General features: G+C 47.6%; 1 protein-coding gene across 2 annotated transcripts in view; it reads right to left on the bottom strand.

The window, feature by feature from the left end:
- The window catches only part of MMD (monocyte to macrophage differentiation associated), a 534,703-nt gene that overhangs the window by 165,952 nt on the left and 346,529 nt on the right, over nt 1–22,222 (bottom strand). For both annotated transcript variants that reach the window (XM_086930869.1, XM_086930868.1), the window contains exon 3: nt 2,492–2,573. In XM_086930869.1, coding sequence (XP_086786995.1) covers nt 2,492–2,573 — 82 coding nt within the window. The remainder of the gene's footprint in view (nt 1–2,491; nt 2,574–22,222) is intronic.

Below are 22,222 nucleotides of genomic sequence, written 5' to 3' on the forward strand. Positions count from 1 at the left end.
ACAGACTGATTTGCATATAGCCAGGTTCTGAGCTGGGATGGGGCAGTGAGATAAATAACGGTGATGGATCTAGCCCTGATCTTTGGACTGGGTAAGAGTGGTCTGCTCAATTCAGACACTCTGTTCATCACCACCCCCTTTTGTAAATCGATTTTGGCCACTATAGGTGTGGCAGGGTATACTCAGACATGAGTCCCTTTCTCACTGCTCCATCAGGATTCAAGCAAGCCGGGCCGAAGAGGCTGAAATGCCAGAAACCGGTCCCCGGTAGCTTGTCTCCTTTCTGGTAAAGAATTGGCTTTGTAGTTTAGTCTGCCCTGTTCCCATGATGCACTGGGCCAGGGACAGACTGATTTGCATATAGCCAGGTTCTGAGCTGGGATGGGGCAGTGAGATAAATAACGGTGATGGATCAAGCCCTGATCTTTGGACTGGGTAAGAGTGGTCTGCTCAATTCAGACACTCTGTTCATCACCACCCCCTTTTGTAAATCGATTTTGGCCACTATAGGTGTGGCAGGGTATACTCAGACATGAGTCCCTTTCTCACTGCTCCATCAGGATTCAAGCAAGCCGGGCCGAAGAGGCTGAAATGCCAGAAACCGGTCCCCGGTAGCTTGTCTCCTTTCTGGTAAAGAATTGGCTTTGTAGTTTAGTCTGCCCTGTTCCCATGATGCACTGGGCCAGGGACAGACTGATTTGCATATAGCCAGGTTCTGAGCTGGGATGGGGCAGTGAGATAAATAACGGTGATGGATCAAGCCCTGATCTTTGGACTGGGTAAGAGTGGTCTGCTCAATTCAGACACTCTGTTCATCACCACCCCCTTTTGTAAATCGATTTTGGCCACTATAGGTGTGGCAGGGTATACTCAGACATGAGTCCCTTTCTCACTGCTCCATCAGGATTCAAGCAAGCCGGGCCGAAGAGGCTGAAATGCCAGAAACCAGTCCCCGGTAGCTTGTCTCCTTTCTGGTAAAGAATTGGCTTTGTAGTTTAGTCTGCCCTGTTCCCATGATGCACTGGGCCAGGGACAGACTGATTTGCATATAGCCAGGTTCTGAGCTGGGATGGGGCAGTGAGATAAATAACGGTGATGGATCAAGCCCTGATCTTTGGACTGGGTAAGAGTGGTCTGCTCAATTCAGACACTCTGTTCATCACCACCCCCTTTTGTAAATCGATTTTGGCCACTATAGGTGTGGCAGGGTATACTCAGACATGAGTCCCTTTCTCACTGCTCCATCAGGATTCAAGCAAGCCGGGCCGAAGAGGCTGAAATGCCAGAAACCGGTCCCCGGTAGCTTGTCTCCTTTCTGGTAAAGAATTGGCTTTGTAGTTTAGTCTGCCCTGTTCCCATGATGCACTGGGCCAGGGACAGACTGATTTGCATATAGCCAGGTTCTGAGCTGGGATGGGGCAGTGAGATAAATAACGGTGATGGATCAAGCCCTGATCTTTGGACTGGGTAAGAGTGGTCTGCTCAATTCAGACACTCTGTTCATCACCACCCCCTTTTGTAAATCGAATAAACACTAATGCCCGCCTGATCTGCTACCAATTCACCTCTGAAATTTTCAAACATTGCTCTAGGGCCCTTTTCCCAGTAGGCCAGCCAGGCTACCAGCCTTTTCTCTTTTGCTGCTTTCTTTGGCCAAAATGGGTCCTAATCAAAACAACTCAATCAGATTGCTGCTTCAATGCATTCCAGCTCCTGCTAATATTACCAAAGTTTTCCTGATGTCGGACACGGTCCCCACGCAAGCACTGCTCACTAGAAAATAATCTTAAAAATATACATTAAGTACAATATATCTAGGAATATTTGGCAATTTTTAAGTTAGAGATTCAGAGTGGAAGACAGTTGAAGGGTCTGTGATTTTCCATGTTCCCTCTATAAGACGTTCTACTTAGAATGTTTGAAACAAGAGGACTTCTTTTCTTCTATAGTGGGTTTATGAGGGGGGTGAGGAAGGTAACTAATGTGGATCACTTTTGCTCTCTATCTTCTGGAGAACGATATATGCACTTGAAGGTATTCTGCTGCCTTGTGTGTTCTTGCTCAACTGACGCAAGTCATTATCTTGCCCTGTTGCATTCTTTTGTATTCCATTTTGCTGTCTCTAGAATGTGAGCTGAATGACAATGATGAGTAGACTTCTTTTCAACATGTCACCTTGTCAAGTTAGAATGAACTGATAAAATTAGACTTTGCAATGCTATTGTGTGGATATACCTACCCATTTATGTTGAACATGGACCTACCAGGGGGTATTTATAAAGGCGGCATATTACTTTTTGTATATGCACTGTACTGTGACAGATGGATTAACAGAATTAGTGCGTAAAGAATTAGGTTCATATCTTGATTGTCTTTGTTCTTTGCAATGATTTCAGGTGAGGAAATAGATTGCAAAATAACTCTGTAGTTTTGGTTAACATAACTTGTTTGTAACATATCAAACCAATCATTCAAGCAAAGATGTACTTACTGCATGTGTATAGCAGTTAGCAGCATGTTCATACCATGTGGGTTTATAGCGGCAATTTGCTGGAGCTGGGTGGTTCATAAATCTGAAAAAAAAATGAATGCATATGAATTTCTCTTCTACTGTGACACAACCTTCAATCCTGCCTTGCTCCACAAGCGAATCTAAAGTCAATAGAAAGTTGGTTTAGCAGCAAACATTTATGAAAGTGCATAGTGGGAATTTACAGTACAACACATACTTCACTTGTCTGCAATTCGGAGGGCCACAAACAATCAGCAATCACACACTCCTGTCCACTGCAGTTCACCATTTGTCAGTTGATACATAGACCTACTCGGCAGGAATTTTCTTAATGTAAACACCAAACAATGCAAAAACTGTGAAGTTGGTCTATTAGACTTTATCCTATTTGATCAACAGATTATTTATATTTGTCGATCAAATAGGATAGAGATAGAGATTGCGATAGAGATAGGGAGAAAGAAAAAAAGTTGGAGCTACACCGGTGAACAGTTTTGGGTAGAGTACACCGTTTCGTCCATAGATGAAGGGGATTGTGCTTGTATCTTGTCAACAGGTGGATAGAGATATCAAAGTAGCCAAATAACTGGTCCGAAAACCAGAATACACACCATATTCATGACCAGCCTTTGTTGCAAAGGGAGATGAAATCCAAGTCAAATATTGATAGAATGTGGTTAACTTGTTTGTTAAACTAGATCAGAATGTAAGATGTAGAGCAATGATGTACCTCGAAAGGGAGAAGACAAATATAAAAAAATAAAAAAGGGTGGGGTGTAACGTGACTATTACAGGGTGGCGAGAAGTTGGGGCTGCGAGTGGGAAGATGGCCTTGAAATGCTGAAGAGAAAGTTGGGAGTGAATTACTATGTAGGGTTTATTTCTAGTATGAATTGGTCCAGTGAGTTCCATGGTTTGTGGGTTTTATTGTTCCTGCGACTGTCAGGGTGAACTGTGTGCACTGCAGATTTAGATGACCCAGGCCCAACATGAGTGGAAGATATTCTGCTCAAATGGACATCATCTATCCATATAGAGTGACTGAAATGGTCTAAAGTAGATCGAGTAGTGATATGTCGGTTAAGAAAAGTGAGCGGGGTCTGAAGATGTGAGTGACCTACGATCACTGTAGGGAAGTCTACAGCTATATAGGTTATGACTATGTTGGACAGTTGATTGGAGATCTTTGGTTAGTTTACAGCTAAAGAATATATATTAAGAGTCCCTTTGCATCTCTTTGTAATTCCAATATGTTGTAGTAAATCAATTTGAGTTTGTAAACTTTATCTGGTGTCTAAAAGGACAATTGTAGCATGTATAATTTTTACTCAGTGAAGGAGGGCATGATTTTATCTTTTAAGGAGTCAGTGCAGATGTTAGCCCAGATCTCTTCCAAGGTTTCTAAACATTTTTCTCATTTGAGTTGGATGGAGGAGGGGGGATTTGACATTATATGTTATGACTGATTTGTAAATCTTGGCGGCTATATGGCTTGTTGAGTGTAATTTCTTGAATGGGGATTAGGTCTAGATCCAAAGTAGGTCCAACCATTAGATATTTTGCAGTTTATTTTTTAGAAAATTGCTAAAAGTCAATGTTAGGGAGAGAGTAGGTATATTTGAAATATGTTAGGGGTCTTGAGGCAGCATAAAGATCTTTGATGGGGCAAATACTTTTCACTGGCCAAATTGGTCCTATTGATGGAGATGTTCTGATGATAGGCGTGTTGCTTTTCCTGAGAGTTACAAGGTTGGATGTAGTTATTTGTGTAGACATCTTGTCAAGATGTAGTTTTACTCCGGAGGTGTCTGAGATTATTTGTTTTGATTGTGGGACATGTTCACGGTTCATGTAACGTGAAAAGGGACAGTAAACTCCTGTTAAATACTGCACAAAGATGGCTGGGATATGCGTTTATCAAGAAACAAATGGGAACCTTAGCTAGCAAGATAAGCAGTTTGAAGGCTTCAATGGAGATTGCACCCGCTCTCTCTGTAGCCTAATTATAATTTCCAGTAGGATATTTTGAGTCTTTTTTGGTTACACAGATAATTGTAAGCGATTTTGTAAACTGAGGAAAACAAATTGTTAGATGGATAGGTAACATACTGGAATTAACATTGACTATTGGAGTGAGCATTATTATTTTTTTTTCTTTTTAGAGTTTCCGCTCTGCTCCACCAAGAGATTTACTAGAAACACCAGTAGTCTAAATGCTTTTTGATTTTTTATTTGTTCTGTCTAACCAAGTCCCTGTGATTGTTGCAAAACCAGATATCGGAAATAATTAACTGGGGAGGCACCATGGGTTAAAGGGGAGAACTTCAGGTTTTTTCTTAATTAAAGAATAAACTGAATATGTGGGCATTGTATTAATGATATCTAATACAGATGCGATTGCAGCTTCACTGTCTTCTAGAGAATACTCCTACATCATCAGCATTTGCAGCCATTTTGAAAGGGTTGGATGTAAAGCAGAAGCATTTGAGTTCTTGGTAATTGTTTAATAGTTGCAAGAGTGTTTCTATAGAAAGGAGGAATAGTGGTTGGCGTAGTGGGGTGGACAGAAACGTTGTCGAGTGTCCTGTTAGAGTGATGGGGTCCGGCAAGGTCCTGTAAATTATTACTCTCATTGCTGGGTTGGCATAGAAGGCCACAGTCCCTTTTATGTAGTGTGTCCTGTGGCGGTACTGCTGTAGCACGGCCTCAAGGAACAGCTATGTAACTACCAAATGCCTTTTCCTTAACTAGGGTAATGGTGAACTGAGGGTGAAATAGAGAATGGGGTCTTTTCAATGACATGGCAAAAACTGTTGATGCTCTCACTAGTGAATATTGCTTTGAGAAACCCCTATTAAGAGTTGTAGAAAATTATCACTTCAGGTTCAGAGACTTTGCCAGTGGACATAAATAGTTTGAGAGCCGGTCAAGAGGCTCCACGATTTTGTAGGTAAATGTTTTGTAAAGGCTAATTGGGAATCTATCGAGGCCTGTGGCTTTGTCACCTGGAATAAGTCTGAAGGCATGTAAGATTTTCCTTTCAAGTGGGCTATTAGCCGTGGGTCTGTCTGTAGCAGAGGTCTTGTCGAATAGGATGCTATTTAGGAGATCTAGATATTTTTCCTTTTGAGATGTCAATAGTAGGGTGGTATAAGGAGGCCTACACTTTTCTGATTACTTTTATTTCATTATTTTAAGTTTTAATGCAGCCGTCCATATCTTTCATGATGGTGATGATTGATATAAATGTATTGATTATGAATCTATTGTTTTGAATTTTAAGAATGCGGCCAAGGTTTTCCCACCTTGTTACGGTACAATAGTTTTTTTTTTACTTTTTGCACAAGGACCCATAAGTAAATTGGTTATATGCATACTTCAAATGTTTGGTGGTATCAAGGAGCATGGAATTGTTGATCTGCCTGTGCGGTTCTGTTGCTTAGATTTCTTTTGGTAGTCTATCTAATGCAAGTTTGATCGCTTAGTTTCTTCTAGACATGTGGCTTACTACTTGTTTACAAAGGGTCTGGAGAAAAGACCACATTTGTGTTCTCTTGAAGAAGAGTTGTACATATCTATCAACTACTTTTAAGTCTGTCTCATATTCCTGAATTTCACTGTTCAAACAAAAAAAGTTGCTTTTGACAGTGGTAGGATCATTTTGTATAACTGATATTGTGGCGGCACCGTCAGATCACCATTGGCTCAATTGAGGCAATTATTGACTGTACCATGGTGCGGTCACCGAGTACATATTCAATGTGTGAATAATTTGGGGAGGAGGTGAAAAGTAGCTAAGTGCACTGTTGTTTTGATTGTGTACCCAGGGTTTACGGGTAGTGCAAAGATTGCATTAGTTATGGACTTGGGGAGGTGGAGGAGGGGGGGGGGGGGGGAGTTAGGGTTTCTGTATTTAGATGTTTAGTGTCCATCTAATATTGCATCCATGGGGGAGTTGAAGTCGCCACCACAGATAAAGGCCTTTAGTGGAAGGTGAACATTTTTTAGTTTAGAGCTTTTCAGAATTGAGGGCAATCAAAGTTTGGTGCATAAATATATTTGGCCTGTATAACTCTGTCCCCGTTTTAAAGTCTGGTGAGGAGCCATCTGCCATCAATGTTTTGTTTTGATGTGATGCTTGCAAGGCCCGATTTTTTAAAGATTAAAATAATGACCCCATTTTTTATGCCAACTGCTTCTGAGCAGGACATGTCTTCAACCCATTCATCTCTCAGAGTTAGGGCTTCCCGATACTCTATTTTTGGCTTCTTTAAAGAAAACTATAACCTCTTTTAGTATATTACAATATTCTGTGATTGTTTTCCCTCTTGACAGGATGATTGAGACCTTTGGTATTAAGAAAGACAGTGCTAAAGCTAGCCATGATGCAGAGAAAATTTATGCTGGATATGGGCTGGTTTAGAATCAAATTGGAGGTGAAACGATTGGCGTCTGAGTTGGTAGAGTCTATGGCCCAGACGCCTGGTATTAGCGAGGGTGAACATGAAAGGTAGAGCAAAGATATAGAATATAAGAGTACATGCAAAATTAAAGTAAACACCAACAAAAAGCGCATCCTCCATACCCACCCACCAGGTTTTGCAGAAAGCTTGAAGACAATATTAATTACCTAACTATCTTATGATACTGCGTAAGCACTTTATGGTGGTCTTTCCTGACACGGATAGGCACCCCACGATGCTCAATTTGTGCCTGTGTAATAATTTGTCTGCACAGTCCTCTCTGTTTGTAATGCTAGTCAGGTGTGAACATTTTACTGCAGTTTTTGGAAAACTATTTTACTTTCACTTTTAAGGGATATTAATGCTAAACACTATAAGCCAGCTATTTATTATTTACAATACCTTCTATGAGTGTCTGACTGTAGTGAGCTATGTACAGCATACAATTAAGCACAGGAAATACGGCCTGCAGTGTACTGAACATGTTATACGGTGTTATGAAGCAGAATTAATTTTCATTTAAATTTCCTCTTATCTTGAATTTATTTTTATAAAAATATATTCATTGTGTAATATGTATTCCAACCAGACTACCACTGAATACGACTTGCAGATGACTTTTTTTGCACAATTCATTTGCCACTTTACGATACCCCTTGTAGTCTGTGTCACTCGAATATTTTTTGATTTTTTTCAATTAATGTATTCATTGTATTACACATTATGTGTTCATGTTACTATGATACGATTCACAATTGTTTTAATTCAGGTTTGTGTTTGACTGGTCTTTTATGGCCTTTGGCCGAATAAAGTGTTTTTGAAGAGAATGATACGTTTTTTTCAATGAATGAAAGTAGATAAATCCGACACTGTGAGGCAGCAACAGAGTGTCTCCAGACAAATACCAGCCCTCCGCCATTAGTTTCAGGAGTTAATGACACATGCTATTATTTTCCATTTTACCTGGAGGAAATGTCCCACTACTTTCTTTAATTTACTTTTGCCATGGCTTCGAACATGCTTGTAAAATCAACTGGGAGGTTACCCTTCAGGTTCTATGTGTCTATTCTATTCTATTTTGTAAACAATACCAAACTGTGAAATCTGGTTGAAAAAGTACAATCTCATCATCAAAAACCAAATGTTGGCAACTCAGTTTTTTGATACTTTCGGCAACAATGCAAGCATCTGGCTAACTGCTAATAACAACGAATTCGTGATTTCCAGGATAGGCTATAAAAACAATCAGGTACAGAGCTATGACCTTTGTGCAAGGCAGATAGTCAGTCTATATTGGATGTGTCAAACTACTTTTCCACCATCTTCAGGCTCGACAATCCATGTATAATTTCCAATTTTTACCTATCCTCCAATGCAGGGAGCGAAATTTAATAAAATATCTACTTGTCCGTGGGACAGGTTGGTCATATAACTACTTGTTCAGTAACAAAATCCACTTGTTCCTGTGGTGCCATGCAGTGCCGTGACAAATGACAGGAATCTAATTATATAAAAGCTTTGATAATACCCTCTCTGATGCCAATGTTAAAGTACTAGCAATTCCCTTGTTTTGCCCCCTTACCACAGATCTACATACTGTGGCTGGAGGTAGTGGAAATCAATAGTTCGGCATGGTTGGAATGCCCTTTCGAATCTGTGCAAACCTACTAACTCGCAGGTTTCCTAAGCTTGTCTCTAATATTTTTCCATATAGAGAAAGGTTTGCAATTTACTCCTAATAAGGGCAGAGATAAAACTTATTCCAGGGTTCGGGAAAAAAGTGGGCGGAGGAAAAGTGAACTGTGAATGCAGTTGACAAATACTTTCTATGAGTGTAATTTCCTGGCCTACTTCTGTAAATTCTTGTGAATTCATGAAAGCAGTAAATCTGCACTATTGCAAGGACATATACCAATGGTGCACATTTGTGTCTTTCTTTAAGAATTGGGCCCCCAATTTAGGTCTGGCGTTTAGTTTTTATTAAAATTCTCTCTCTTTCTCGATCTAACAGCTGGCTTGACTGCGAGTGACAGCATTCTGCTGTTTCACAAGGAGCATAGTGGTACGCAAAGTTGTTTTGTTCAGTGACAGGGACTACTGTGGCAAGGTTTGGTTTTTGAGACCAAAACTATTTTTGTTTTTGCCAATGTTTGTTCTAATGATGAGGGTCCAGCAGCTCCCACAACAATAAAGTTTTACAAAACACACGTCAAAATAAGGCACGCATTGACAACCAAAAAGCGGACCACTAAAGTCATATCTATTGTCTTTGCCAATACTGATTTTCATGTTCCCTATAATTTAGCTTTAACCGGTTACACTGATTTTCCCCATAGGAATATTTTGGGGAAATACTACCATGCATCAACACACTTTGCTAAACAATGCTTCAAAGAAATGGTACCTAAAATTTCACACTTTTTTTCTAGTTGCATTTTTTTTTTTTAGATTAATATTTTTAAAGCACAATAATCAATTCTGCTTTCAAGCTTTAGCCTATATTTGCATCTAATCAGAGCATCCTGGAAGCATTAAACATTGCCTTATATTGTTAACCGCTTTGCTGAGGCCGGAATTCCCCTGCGGTGCTGAAAGAAATTGATGCGCGCGCGGTTCGGAAGGCCCCCGGTCGTCCTCCGCCCACGTCCACCGTGATGTCGGACGACACATCGAAGCAGTTAAACTTTGAAAACGTGCGTACACATTTTTACACTGGAACCACTGTCAGTAGCACAGGCTGAACTTACATTTCCTTAGAGCACTCACCCAAATAAAAAAGGCAGAGTATTAATGAACCTTAAATACAAGTTCCAACGGTATTAATATATGAGCACAACTATTCACTTAACTGCAGACAATGCCCTTCCCGGATCCATATTCTGGTAGTGTAATCTGGCAGCGAAAGCAATGCATTTAACCAATGATGGAATTAATCCGAAGTACATACCCAAGTGGAATTAGGGTGGTGCTCCACGATTAATTTAAATTAAAAATGAGACTGGAATTTTTACATAGCCCTGATTTAATCTCTACTGATTTGCTGCGGATGGTAACTTGATGAAAATATTGAGTAAATACGATTGTGAGGCGCACCTGATCACAGCTGGCAAAAATGTGTTAATATATGAACGCTCTTTTGTTGTCATTTATATGCTTTATTTTATTGGATGGAGAGTGCAGCTGAAATCAGCCCTGCCAATCTGATTTCTCTCATGAGAAATTAGAGTCAACAACACTAAACTATAGATACTGAAGACAGTGGTGGACAAGGTTCCAAAAGGCTCTCTACAATACTCTTTGCTGTTCCGCATGAAATAGTGGTGGAGCCCAAAGTTGAACCCAGCCAGAAGTACTGTGGGACACAATATGGAGGCAAGCCTGGAGTAACAATCAAGACAAAAAATGTAAGGCCCAGGCAAACCGAGCATCAGATTGAAAATATCTAAAAAAGCAACTCAAGTCTTGAAGGTAAGAACAGCTGTAATAGACGTTTAACAGGGGTTTAAAATGGAGTGCTTTGATAAGCACTTGTTGTGGTGGGCGATTAAAGTCTGTGATGTGATGTTGAGAAATATTCATAACTGTTCTATGAACATTTTTGATTTGTTTGAAGGTGCTAGCATCAGATTGATTTATAAGAAGATCCTACCTTTAGGAGTCCAGAACTCCGCAGAGTAACTGTTTCCTGCACTACTCAAATTCACAATAAAACACGTGACCGTTTCAGAGCCACCCTTTACCAAATTAACATAACGAAGCTGCCTCAGTTCACCCCTAGCACTTCCTGTGATGGACACAACAGATATGGAACAACGTCAAACACACCTGGAAAATTACAGCAGTAAATAACATATGGCCCAAGGATGTAATGCCTATGAAACAAATCAAATGCCGGCACGCAAACAAAGGCTCAGCAGGGGGCCTACATTTGGTCAAAGGACACGATACCACAGCAATTGGCCAGTTGCATTCATCAGATAAAGCCCAAACAATGCCTCGTAGTAAAGCACAAGTTACTACTTGTGTAACGATATATCTGTAAGAGACATTAGTTAGTGATAGATTCCTTACCTTAGAATATCCCCAGGCGTCAGACTGGACCTTGAAAATGTTGCGTAGCAGTACCCTTGCGCGTCGGTAGGCGTCGTCGGTAGGCGTCGTCTGCGGCTCCGCATCCGTCGTCGGCGTCGTGGGCGCCGTGATGACGTCGTCGGAGTACTTAGACGCCGCCTCCGCGTGCTGACGTCAGTTCTTAGCCACAGCTTTTCCGCGCCAGAAGCGCAGAGCCATGACAAAAACCGACACTCGTGCCAAGAAACTAGGGCCCTGAAAGGGGATGACCTTAACCCTAGATATCGGTTCGCAGAACGGGGAGGATGGGTGGGTCGGTAAGGAATCTATCACTAACTAATGTCTCTTACAGATATATCGTTACACAAGTAGTAACTTGTGCATCTGAAAGAGACACGTTAGTGATAGATTCCTTACCTTAGAATAGATACCCCAGCAATACCATCCCCGTGGTGGTGGGTCTGCGAACCAATATTCACACCACAAAGTCCTGGAGAACGGAACGGCCGAAGTAGCCATCCCTCCGGACTTGACTGTCCAGGCAGTAGTGCCTCGCAAACGTGTGCAACGAAGCCCACGTAGCAGCCTGGCAAATGTCCTGCAAGGGCACACCGCGGCCCAAGGCAGTTGGAGTGGCCGTGGCTCGAGTGGAATGAGCCCGCGGCCCAACAGGTGGTTCCTTCTTAGCCAAGGAGTAACACGCCTGGATGCACATGATAATCCATCGAGAAATGGTCCTCTTGTGCACCGCTTTCCCTTTCTTAGCACCCGCGTACCCAACAAAGAGTTGATCATCCACCCGGAACTGGCGTGTGCGATCCAGATAGAACGAGCGCACGTTTTGGGTCCAGACGGTGGAGCCTCTCCTCCTCTCTCGAGGGGTGCGGAGGCGGAAAGAAGGTGGGCAATGTGATGGACTGCCCCATGTGGAAGGCCGTGACCACCTTAGGCAAGAAGGAGGGCCTAGTCCTGAAAACAACCTTGTCCGGATGGACTGAAAGGAAAGGAGGCTTACAAGAGAGGGCCTGGAGCTCACTCACTCTCCTGGCAGAGGTGATGGCTACCAGGAAGGCAGTCTTCAAAGAAAGAAGGCGAAGTGGACAGTTATGAAGTGGCTCAAAGGGAGCGCACATCAGAAATGTTAGAACCAGGTTCAAGTCCCACTGAACCATCACGAAAGGAACAGGAGGAAAGGTATGAGTGATGCCTTTCAGAAATCTGTTTACTATAGGGGACTTGAACAAAGAAGGTTGGTCAGGCAGCCTCAGAAAGGCTGAAAGAGCCGAAAGATAGCCCTTGATAGTGCCCAGAGCAGAGCCCTGCTGGGCAAGAGAAAGAAGGAAGAGAAGAATCTCAGAGAGAGGGGCATTGAGAGGATCCACAGCCTTTGCTGTGCACCATGCCACAAATCTGTTCCACCTGCAGGCGTATACCGTTTTTGTGGAGGGACGCCTGGCTGCCAGAATGATGTTGCAAACTTCAGGAGGCAAGTCAAATGGCCTCAACTGTCGCCGCTCAATCTCCATGCATGGAGGTGGAGACTGGACAGGTTCGGGTGGAGGACCGTCCCCTGCTGCTGCGACAGAAGGTCCTCCTGAAGAGGCAGACGAACCGGGGGATCGACTGACATACTGAGTAGCTCGGGATACCAGTACCTTCGTGCCCAGTCCGGAGCCACAAGGATGACTTGTGCTCGGTCGCGCTTGATCTTCTTCAGCACTCTGGGCAGAAGAGGTATAGGCGGAAAGGCGTACAACAGACCGCAGCTCCACTCACGAGGAAAAGCGTCTCCGAGCGAGTGCCGCCTTGGAAATTCCAACGCGCAGAACTGATGACATTGCGCGTTCTCTTCGGTGGCGAATAGATCTAACCAAGGCTCTCCCCAACGCAGAAAGAGGCCTTGTGCCACGTCCGAGTTCAGACGCCATTCGTGATCCATCGAGCACCGACGGCTGAGTTCGTCCGCCCTGGCGTTCAGAGAACCTGCCAGGTGTTGAACCACCAGAGTCACGCCCTGATGTTCCAGCCATTGCCAGAGGCGCAGAGCCTCCTGGCATAGGGTCCACGACCCCACACCGCCCTGTTTGTTGCAGTACCACATGGCGGTGGTGTTGTCCGTGAACACCTGCACTGCACTCCCTCGGACAGACGGGAGGAATGCTTTCAGTGCCAGACGAATCGCCCGCAGCTCCAACAGATTGATATGGAGCCGGGACTCCGCCGGAGACCAGAGTCCTCTGATCTCCGCCTCTCCCAAGTGGCCACCCCAGCCCTGGAGGGACGCGTCCGTCACAACCACGTGCTCCGGTTGGGGAAGGGAGAGTGATCTGCCATTGACCCAATCGCGGTCCGTGAGCCACCACTGCAGCTGTCTCGCAGTGCCCTCCGAGATCAGGACATGGTCGGAAAGGTTGCCCCGGTGCTGGGCCCACTGAAACTTCAGGTCCCACTGCAGAGCCCGCATCCGCCACCGTGCGTGATGCACCAGAAGGATGCAGGAGGCCATCAGCCCCAGAAGCCGCAGCGTCAGCCTGACCGAAACCTGGGATAACGGCCCGAAGATCGGAATCAGGGCCTGAATATCCCGGACTCGCTGTTCGGGCGGGTAAACCCGAAACTGCGCCGAGTCGAGAACCGCTCCGATGAAAAGGAGCTTCTGAGAGGGGCACAGGTGTGACTTCGGCACATTGATGGAAAATCCCAGCCTGTGCAGGAGATCTGCCGTAGTCTGGAGGTGGTTGACGACTGCCTGGGGCGAGCCCGCCTTCAACAACCAGTCGTCTAGGTAGGGGAAGACTGAAACCCCTAACCTGCGCAGGTGAGCTGCGACCACCGCCATCACCTTCGTGAACACCCGTGGGGCGCTGGTAAGGCCGAAGGGGAGCACGGTAAACTGAAAGTGCTCGAGGCCTACCGTGAACCGCAGGTAACGCCGGTGGGCCGGCAGGACGGGGATGTGGAAATACGCATCCTGCAAGTCCAACGCTACCATCCAGTCTCCTGGGTCTAGGGCAGCCAAGACCTGAGCCAGTGTCAGCATTTTGAACTTCTCCTTCCGGAGGAAGCCATTGACGTTCCTCAGATCCAAGATAGGGCGTAGGCCCCCTTTGCCCTTCTTTGGTACCAGGAAGTAGTGGGAGTAGCAACCACGTCCTACTTCTGGCCTAGGAACGCGCTCGATGGCCCTCTTGGCCAAGAGGGCCGAAACTTCCTCCTGCAGGAGCCGCAAATGATCCCCCGATACGCGGTGGTGTTGCGGTGGCATGGCTTGAGGGGTCGTCTCGAAGGGGAGGGAGTAGCCCCTTTGGACGATCTGCAGCACCCACCTGTCCGAAGTGACTGTGCGCCAGTGAGAGTGGTGATGGCGAACCCTGCCCCCCACTGGCGTCACATGGGCCGAAAAGCACGGACTAGGAGGGTTTAGAGGCGGATGCTGCGGGGGCAGGTGTGGACTGGCTCCGCTTGCCTCCACGGCGGTTTCCACGGCCGCCGCCGCGCTGGACGACAGTTTACGGCGAGTGGCTGGCGGCACGCGTGGGGACACCCCTTCCTTGGCCACGAAAGGAGCGAAAGGCACCCACTTGCTGGCGCGGGGCCGAGAGGCCCAAGGACTTGGCCGTAGCCCTGGAGTCCTTAAAGCGCTCAAGCGCGTGGTCTGCCTTGTCGCCAAAGAGGCGACGGCCATCGAACGGCATGTCCATGAGGGCATTCTGGACATCAGCCGAGAAGTTGGCGGATCTGAGCCAGGCGTGGCGTCGAATCGCCACCGTCGTAGCCATCGCTCTGCCCAGCGAGTCAGTTGTATCCAGTCCGCACCTGATCGAATACTTCGCTGCGTCCCGGCCCTCCACCAGGGCTTGGCCGAGTTTGGCCCGTACCTCCAACGGACACTCTGGCAGCAATTCCGCCACAGTTTCCCATATAGAATGGGTGTAACGGCCCAAGAGGCATGCGGTGTTGGAAGACCGCAGCCCTAAGCTAAGGGACGAGAATACCTTTTTGCCAAAGGCCTCGTACCTCTTGGATTCCCGGTCAGGGGGAGCCGTCGGGAAGGCGGTCTGGGAGTTAGAGGCCTGGATAACCAGACTCTCTGGGGTGGGGTGGGTGGACAGGAAACATGGGTCGCCCGGAGCCGGGCGGTGGCGTCTGGCCACGTTCCTATCTACAGGCGAACCTGTAGCGGGCCTGGACCAAGTGCCCAAAAGAACGTCCGACAAGGCCTCATTAAACTGCAGCATAGGCTCCATGGAGCATGACTGCGGCTTAAGGACCTCAGTGAGGAGGTTAATCCTCACGGCCGCGACGGGGAGCTCAAGGCCCAACGCCTTAGCAGCCCTCATCAACACCACACTATATGTTGCGCCCTCCTCCGAAGCCACGGAAGGAGGAGAGACGAATCCAGGGTCTGGAGAGGTGTCCAGGCCACTGGCCTCCCCAAGGTCTCCTGTCCAGTCCATGTTAGACTGACATTCCCTTGTCAGAGGGTCCTCAGACCCCTCCCAATCCTCCTCTTCCCCCATCTCCTGAGACTCAGGGTCGTAAGTGAATGAGGATGGGTCATAGGGATGGAACTCCCCGACCGGCTTCGAGATCGGCGCCGACAGGCTCCGTCCCGACGCCGGAACCCATAGAGAGGAGGCAATGGGGACGGCGTCAGCCGAGGCCGACGCCGGAGGGGACACCACACGGACCGACCCCGGGGGGGGTCGTAAGGTCCACCGGGGACGATCCAACGCCCGACGAGGGCCGAACGGCACCCTGCGGCGTCGGGCCCGAAGGCACAGACGACGCCAGGACCGCAGAATCCTGCGGCGCCGAGCCCAAGGGCAGCGGCGGCGTCGGGATCGTGGAGCCCTGCGGCACCGAAGACGCCGGCGGCGTCGAGGCCGAAGCACCCGATGGCGTCGGGTTCGCAGCCCCCGACCCACTAGGGCCCCCTGACTGGTTCGCTGGGCCCGAAGGCGCCGCGGAACCCGGCGGAGAAGAAAGGGACCTCATGGCCATGAGGAAGCGCTCTATCTCCTCCGGCGTCGCGTTCAGCCCAGGGACCGGGGGGTATGGAGCCGAACGCGGCGCCCACGACTCACGAGGAGCCGCGTGGGCGGTGTCACCCGAACCCCCGGCCGCATCGCGCGAGCGTCGGGGGGAGTCGGAAGAGCGATGATGTCTCTTCGACTTCTTATGCTTCTTACCTGACGACTTGGACCCGGAGGAGTGGCGCCGACTCCCGGAGCTGTGACGGCTATGTCCCCGCGACCTGTCCCTCGACCTCCCGTGGGACCGGAACCTCACACGGCGCGGGGCCGACTGGCGGATCTCGAGTCGCCTGCGGGACCGCTCCCGCCTGGCCTTCCTCGAGAGGGCCCGACAGTCGGAGCAGGCCTCGTCGTCATGGTCGACGCCCAAACATGTCAGGCACAGGCGGTGCGGATCCGTAATCGACATGAGGCGTTTGCACTCGTCGCAGTGCTTGAAGCCGGGCATCCCTAACGGCACCGTCGGAGTCGTGAAGACTTCGAAATAGATCAAAAGATCCAAAAAGTTAGTAAAAAAATGACTAGGGAACTGCTTTTTCCAGATCTGCGCTGGCTGGCGCGGAAAAAAGAAGAACTGACGTCAGCACGCGGAGGCGGCGTCTAAGTACTCCGACGACGTCATCACGGCGCCCACGACGGACGCGGAGCCGCAGACGACGCCTACCGACGCGCAAGGGTACTGCTACGCAAAATTTTCCGGATCCAGTCTGACGCCTGGGGATATTCTAAGGTAAGGAATCTATCACTAACGTGTCTCTTTCAGATACTAGATTACACACACGATACACCCAGCCACCTGGACCACCTCAGAATGTGACCTCCAGGTGGCATTTATGGCCTCTTCTATCAGGTTGGGATCAAGCATCTAACACATTTTATGGACCAGTATTTCCTGCTCAAGGGAGGGTAGCGTTGGGGGTGGGGTGGAGCTTCACTTTATTGCACCTGCTGTACAGAATAAAGCATGCTAAGTACCTAAGGCAAGTTGAATTTCAGCAAGCTACTGTAAGATATAAGATATGTGACTGCTATTTACCGCTGTTATTTAATAATTAAACGTAAACTGTTTCTGATAGCCAAGCCTCGCCATTCTCCTTTTTGATATTCAGAACCTGGTTACAATAAAGGGAACCTGGATCAAGAGATAGGTAGATCAGCATGTTGAGGATTGGCCTGCTTGACATAGACATCCTTGGGTTTAACAAACCTAAAGCTAGGTTCAAGCAAGAAGAAGCTGGGGGGCGTGGCCAAGCCGCGGACCAAGATGGCCACCTGGCTTTGAAGCTCTGTCGGCCGGTACGGCAACCGCAAAAAATTCCCACGTTCCAGAGAGGCCACTGATCGACATTACACAGTAGCAATGATCTGGTGAGCTGACCTGGACCCTTTCTGATCCAGTAGCGCTAAAATCGGAGCGCTGTGAGCAGAGATATACTGGAGTCCGGAGCGGACCCCCTGAAGTCAACATGGCGACGGAGGAAACGTAAACAAGCAGAGGGGCGGCGAAGCACAACTGGGGAAATATCGAGCCAAGCAGAGAGTGACCTGAACGGGGTTTGGTGAGTTGTAGGTCCCGGCAGCAGGCAGCAAAACTCCAGCGACCCCCTTTGTGCTGCTTGGGGACAGCCTGATCGACCTCCTGTGGAACCCATTCCATAAGTCTGTCTGCACTCGCAGGAACAGGGCCTGCGGGTGCCTGGTGCATTTAACCCTCGGAATCACCGCGAGCAAAGGGGAACCTGAATGGCCACATTCCCATAGCAGCCTGAGCCTGCCGCTGCCATACGGACTTGCCCCCCCCCCCCCTTACCCCCGTTAGGTGACTACAGGCTGATTCTGCTGCCCCTTCCCCGCTCACATCGCTGCATTAAAGCAACACCACAGCCGGAACTACTGCAGCTGGCCACTACAGCAACATTCCTGGCCCAAGGCGAGGTGTAAGACTCCACCTGTACTATTTATCTGCCTCAAGCCCTCCTGCTTATCTTGAATTCAGTGCCTCCAGCCCAGAACAGGGGCATGGGCCGCAAAGACCCCAAGCATTGGCTTCTCCCCTTTAAAAAGGTCACAGAGACAGCTTTAGAGGAAACCTCCACAATGACAGAAGGCGGACAAAGCGCAGCCACATCAGAAGACACCTCTAATAAAGTAGGCGCACTACTGCAAGAAATGAGAGCAGGATTTAAGGCCCTGGATATGCGCTTTGACACGTTGAATAAGCACATTGCGGATTTGGGCTCTAAGATACAAGTACACGACAGGCGCCTAGATGTTGTGGAGTCGCGCACCTCTGACCTGGAGGACGGAATGGAGCAAATGCTCAAAAGACTCAAGCGGGTTGAGCGTGTTCCCAAAGATGAGGCTATAAAGAATGAAGATTTGGAGGCACGCAGTCGCCAGAACAACATCCATATTCTTGAGGTCTCCCAGTCCACTACCACTGGGCGCGTGGACACTTTTGTAGAATCACTAATAATCAATCGATTTGGAAGAGACTCCTTCACACCGAGCTTCGTGGTGAAGCGTGCACATCAATCGCTGGGTCCTAGGCCCAATCCAGGTCTCCCACCCAGACCCATTATCGCACGACTTCTCGTGACACGGGGGTTTTTTGAAAAATAGGACTAAAAGGGCGCGCTACCTGGGTTGAAACGTTACAAAGTGTGTGAGAGGCAAGATAGTCGTTCATGTAGTGCGTAACGAGCAGACGGCAAAACACCCTTAACCGTCCAAACAAGTCAAAAGACAAAACATTTGTACATAGCTATGCTCTCGCAACTACATTAATGTTCATCCAATCATGGTACAATGACCAAAGTTAAAAAAGAAAGCGCAGAAGCAGGTTCTTTGATGTAAGTCTTCTTGTCACAGCAAGATGTTTAATTTTCTCCAGACTTGAGAATAGTACATACGCCGAAACGTGTTTCGTCGTGTACGGTTGAGTCACACGACTCTTCAGGGCTTCCACTCCAAATCCAATATGTGGATGGAGTAAGTCTGGACCTCTGAAAACTCAGTATCAAGCAATGGGTTTTCTGTAAGTTTATGCAACAGCCGATGCTGTGTCACACAAAATTCAGTTGCAGTGTGAGGATAATAAATGTCTTGTCCCACTGGTAATTTTCATATGAAGGAATAGCACTGCTAGTTGCTATGTTGTGAGGCGGAAAGCCGGGAGGGGATTCAATGTGGCGCCAAAAAGAGGAAACGGGTGCGTGTCCTCCGCAGTGGTGTGCCGCTGCAGGCAATCCCTCCTCTGTTGATTCCCGGCGGTCGGAGACGACCGCCGGGAATCAACAGAGGAGGGATTGCCTGCAGCGGCACACCACTGCGGAGGACACGCACCCGTTTCCTCTTTTTGGCGCCACATTGAATCCCCTCCCGGCTTTCCGCCTCACAACATAGCAACTAGCAGTGCTATTCCTTCATATGAAAATTACCAGTGGGACAAGACATTTATTATCCTCACACTGCAACTGAATTTTGTGTGACACAGCATCGGCTGTTGCATAAACTTACAGAAAACCCATTGCTTGATACTGAGTTTTCAGAGGTCCAGACTTACTCCATCCACATATTGGATTTGGAGTGGAAGCCCTGAAGAGTCGTGTGACTCAACCGTACACGACGAAACACGTTTCGGCGTATGTACTATTCTCAAGTCTGGAGAAAATTAAACATCTTGCTGTGACAAGAAGACTTACATCAAAGAACCTGCTTCTGCGCTTTCTTTTTTAACTTTGGTCATTGTACCATGATTGGATGAACATTAATGTAGTTGCGAGAGCATAGCTATGTACCATTATCGCACGACTCCTGAACTTCGGAGACCGGGACACTGCACTTCGCATGGCCCATGAGCGTGGCGAAACTATCTGGCAGGGCTCCAAGCTGTCCCTGTTCCCAGACTTCACCATCATGGTACCGGAGGCACGGTGCAAATTTAATGGTGTTAAGGCCACGCTCCGAAATCTTGGTCTTAAATATAGCATTTTGTACCCGGCTAAGTTGTGAGTGGAGATCATTGGGTGTGCCCGTGTCTTTGATAACCCCACAATTGGTACTTTGTATATCTTGGTTAAAGTTGGCATTGCCTCTCCGGATGGGTGGGGGGGGTGAGGGGGGGTGGGGGAGGGAGGGGGGGGGGGGGGGTGGGGGGAAGAAAGGGGGCGGAGGATTGGGTTTTGTTACTATTTCGATGCACGGTGCATGCAGTCCAGCCTAGCATATATGCAGGTCACACACCCAGATTAGCATTATACTGACAATATGGCCCAGTTAGGACATAACCCTGGCCCCACGGATTTAACGTTGATGACGTGGAACATGCACGGCCTCAATGACACACGCAAGAGGAAGCAGGTATTGCATTACCTACTCAGACATAGGGTAGACGTTGCCTTTTTGCATGAGACTCACTTGCCAGCATCAGACAAGGCTACCTTTGCCACCTCCTGGGGATCCCATAGATATTTTGCAAACTTCAGCAAGTATGCCAGAGGCACTGCCATTCTTGTTCACAAAAGAGTCCCTTTTTGTCCACACTATTATCCGAGACTGTGATGGAAGGTACCTAATCGTAACAGGCACGTTACATCGGCACACTCTAGCAATAGTAAGCATATATGGCCCGAATAATGATTACTCAGATTTTTATTACTCCATGCTTGCCCAACTGATGCAATTAGGCCAGATGCCCTGCTTCATTGGAGATTTCAACGTCACGCCGGATAATTTACTACACAGCACCCGATCCCAAACCCTGTGCACGCAAGACCCTGCATTCCTTATGGGACCAGCTCTCTTTAGCAGACGTGAGTAGAACACTCAACCCAGAGCACACAGATTACACACTACACTAGTTGCCACAACATATGGACAAGGATCGATTATCGGCTGGCCTTCCCAGCAATATTTCACTGGTGCTATTCTATACATAGATTCCCTCGCACATACTCCGAATATTCACCTGCATCATTGGTATTGAAAATCCCCTGTCCTGAGGGCTTTCAAAGACAGTGGAGATTCCCCAGTCGTGCTCTAGATGACGAGCTATTCCAACACGAAATTCGGGAAGCCATAGAGGACTACTTCTCCATCAACACAGGCTTGGTTGACTCTGCAGCAATGTTATGGGAGGGATGTAAAGCATATATAAGGGGAGTCTGCATCTCAAAACACGCCGGAGTCCTGCGCGACTTACGTGGCATACTAGCCGGTCTGGAGTAAGACTTTAAAGAGAGTTAGACTCTAGGCAGGGGTTCACACAACTCATAGACTGAAGTACGGAGGTTGGCCTTGCTCGCAGATTACAGAGATACTGCTGAGAGTGAGATCCTCTACATGGGGAACTACCATAATGCAAAAAGATATGGCGAGGGTGAACGGCCGGGACGCGTCCTGGCACAAATTATCAGACCCCCATATAATAAGGCATATGTTGCCAACCTACACACATCATCCGGGGAGCACATAACAGACCCGCTTGGTATTCAGAGGGAATTTATGTCCCTCCTCAAGACCCTATATACCCCCAGACTGGGGCCTGACCACACTGACCAAGACACTTATTTATCGGAGATTGCACTGGTCTACCTCGAAAGGTACATGCAGGACTTCCTGGCAGAGCCCATTTCGGATACGGACGAAAACAAAGACATTGCTGCTCTGAAGTCCTCATCGCCCCCTGGCCTGGACGGCTTCCCAGGCGACTTTTATAAAGCCTTCAGGGAGCTGCTGGTACCACAGTTATTAGAGGTATACGCAGAAGCCCTGGAAAGACAGATTTTGCCGCCAACACTAAGCGAAGCGGTCATATTCCTCCTGCCCAAACCTGGCAAAAACCCCTTGATGTGTGGCTCATATCGTCCACTTTCACTCCTGAACTTAGATTACAAAATCTTGGCCAAAGTCCTGGCCAATCATTTATCCCTCTTAATGGAATCCATAGTCTCCCCGGCGCAATCTGGTTTTATTCCCCATCGCTCCACCGCTTTTAATCTTCGGTCCTGATTAGCTATCCTCCACGGAATTAATCCAGGGAGTACCTGCAGCCGCAATTTTATTGGACACGGAAAAGGCCTTCGACTCTTTGGAGTGACCTTTCTTTCTGCCCATCATTCAGAGAATAGGTATGCAAG

This window comes from Lissotriton vulgaris, chromosome 7, assembly GCF_964263255.1.
Source record: "Lissotriton vulgaris chromosome 7, aLisVul1.2, whole genome shotgun sequence".
Taxonomy (NCBI): domain Eukaryota; kingdom Metazoa; phylum Chordata; class Amphibia; order Caudata; family Salamandridae; genus Lissotriton; species Lissotriton vulgaris.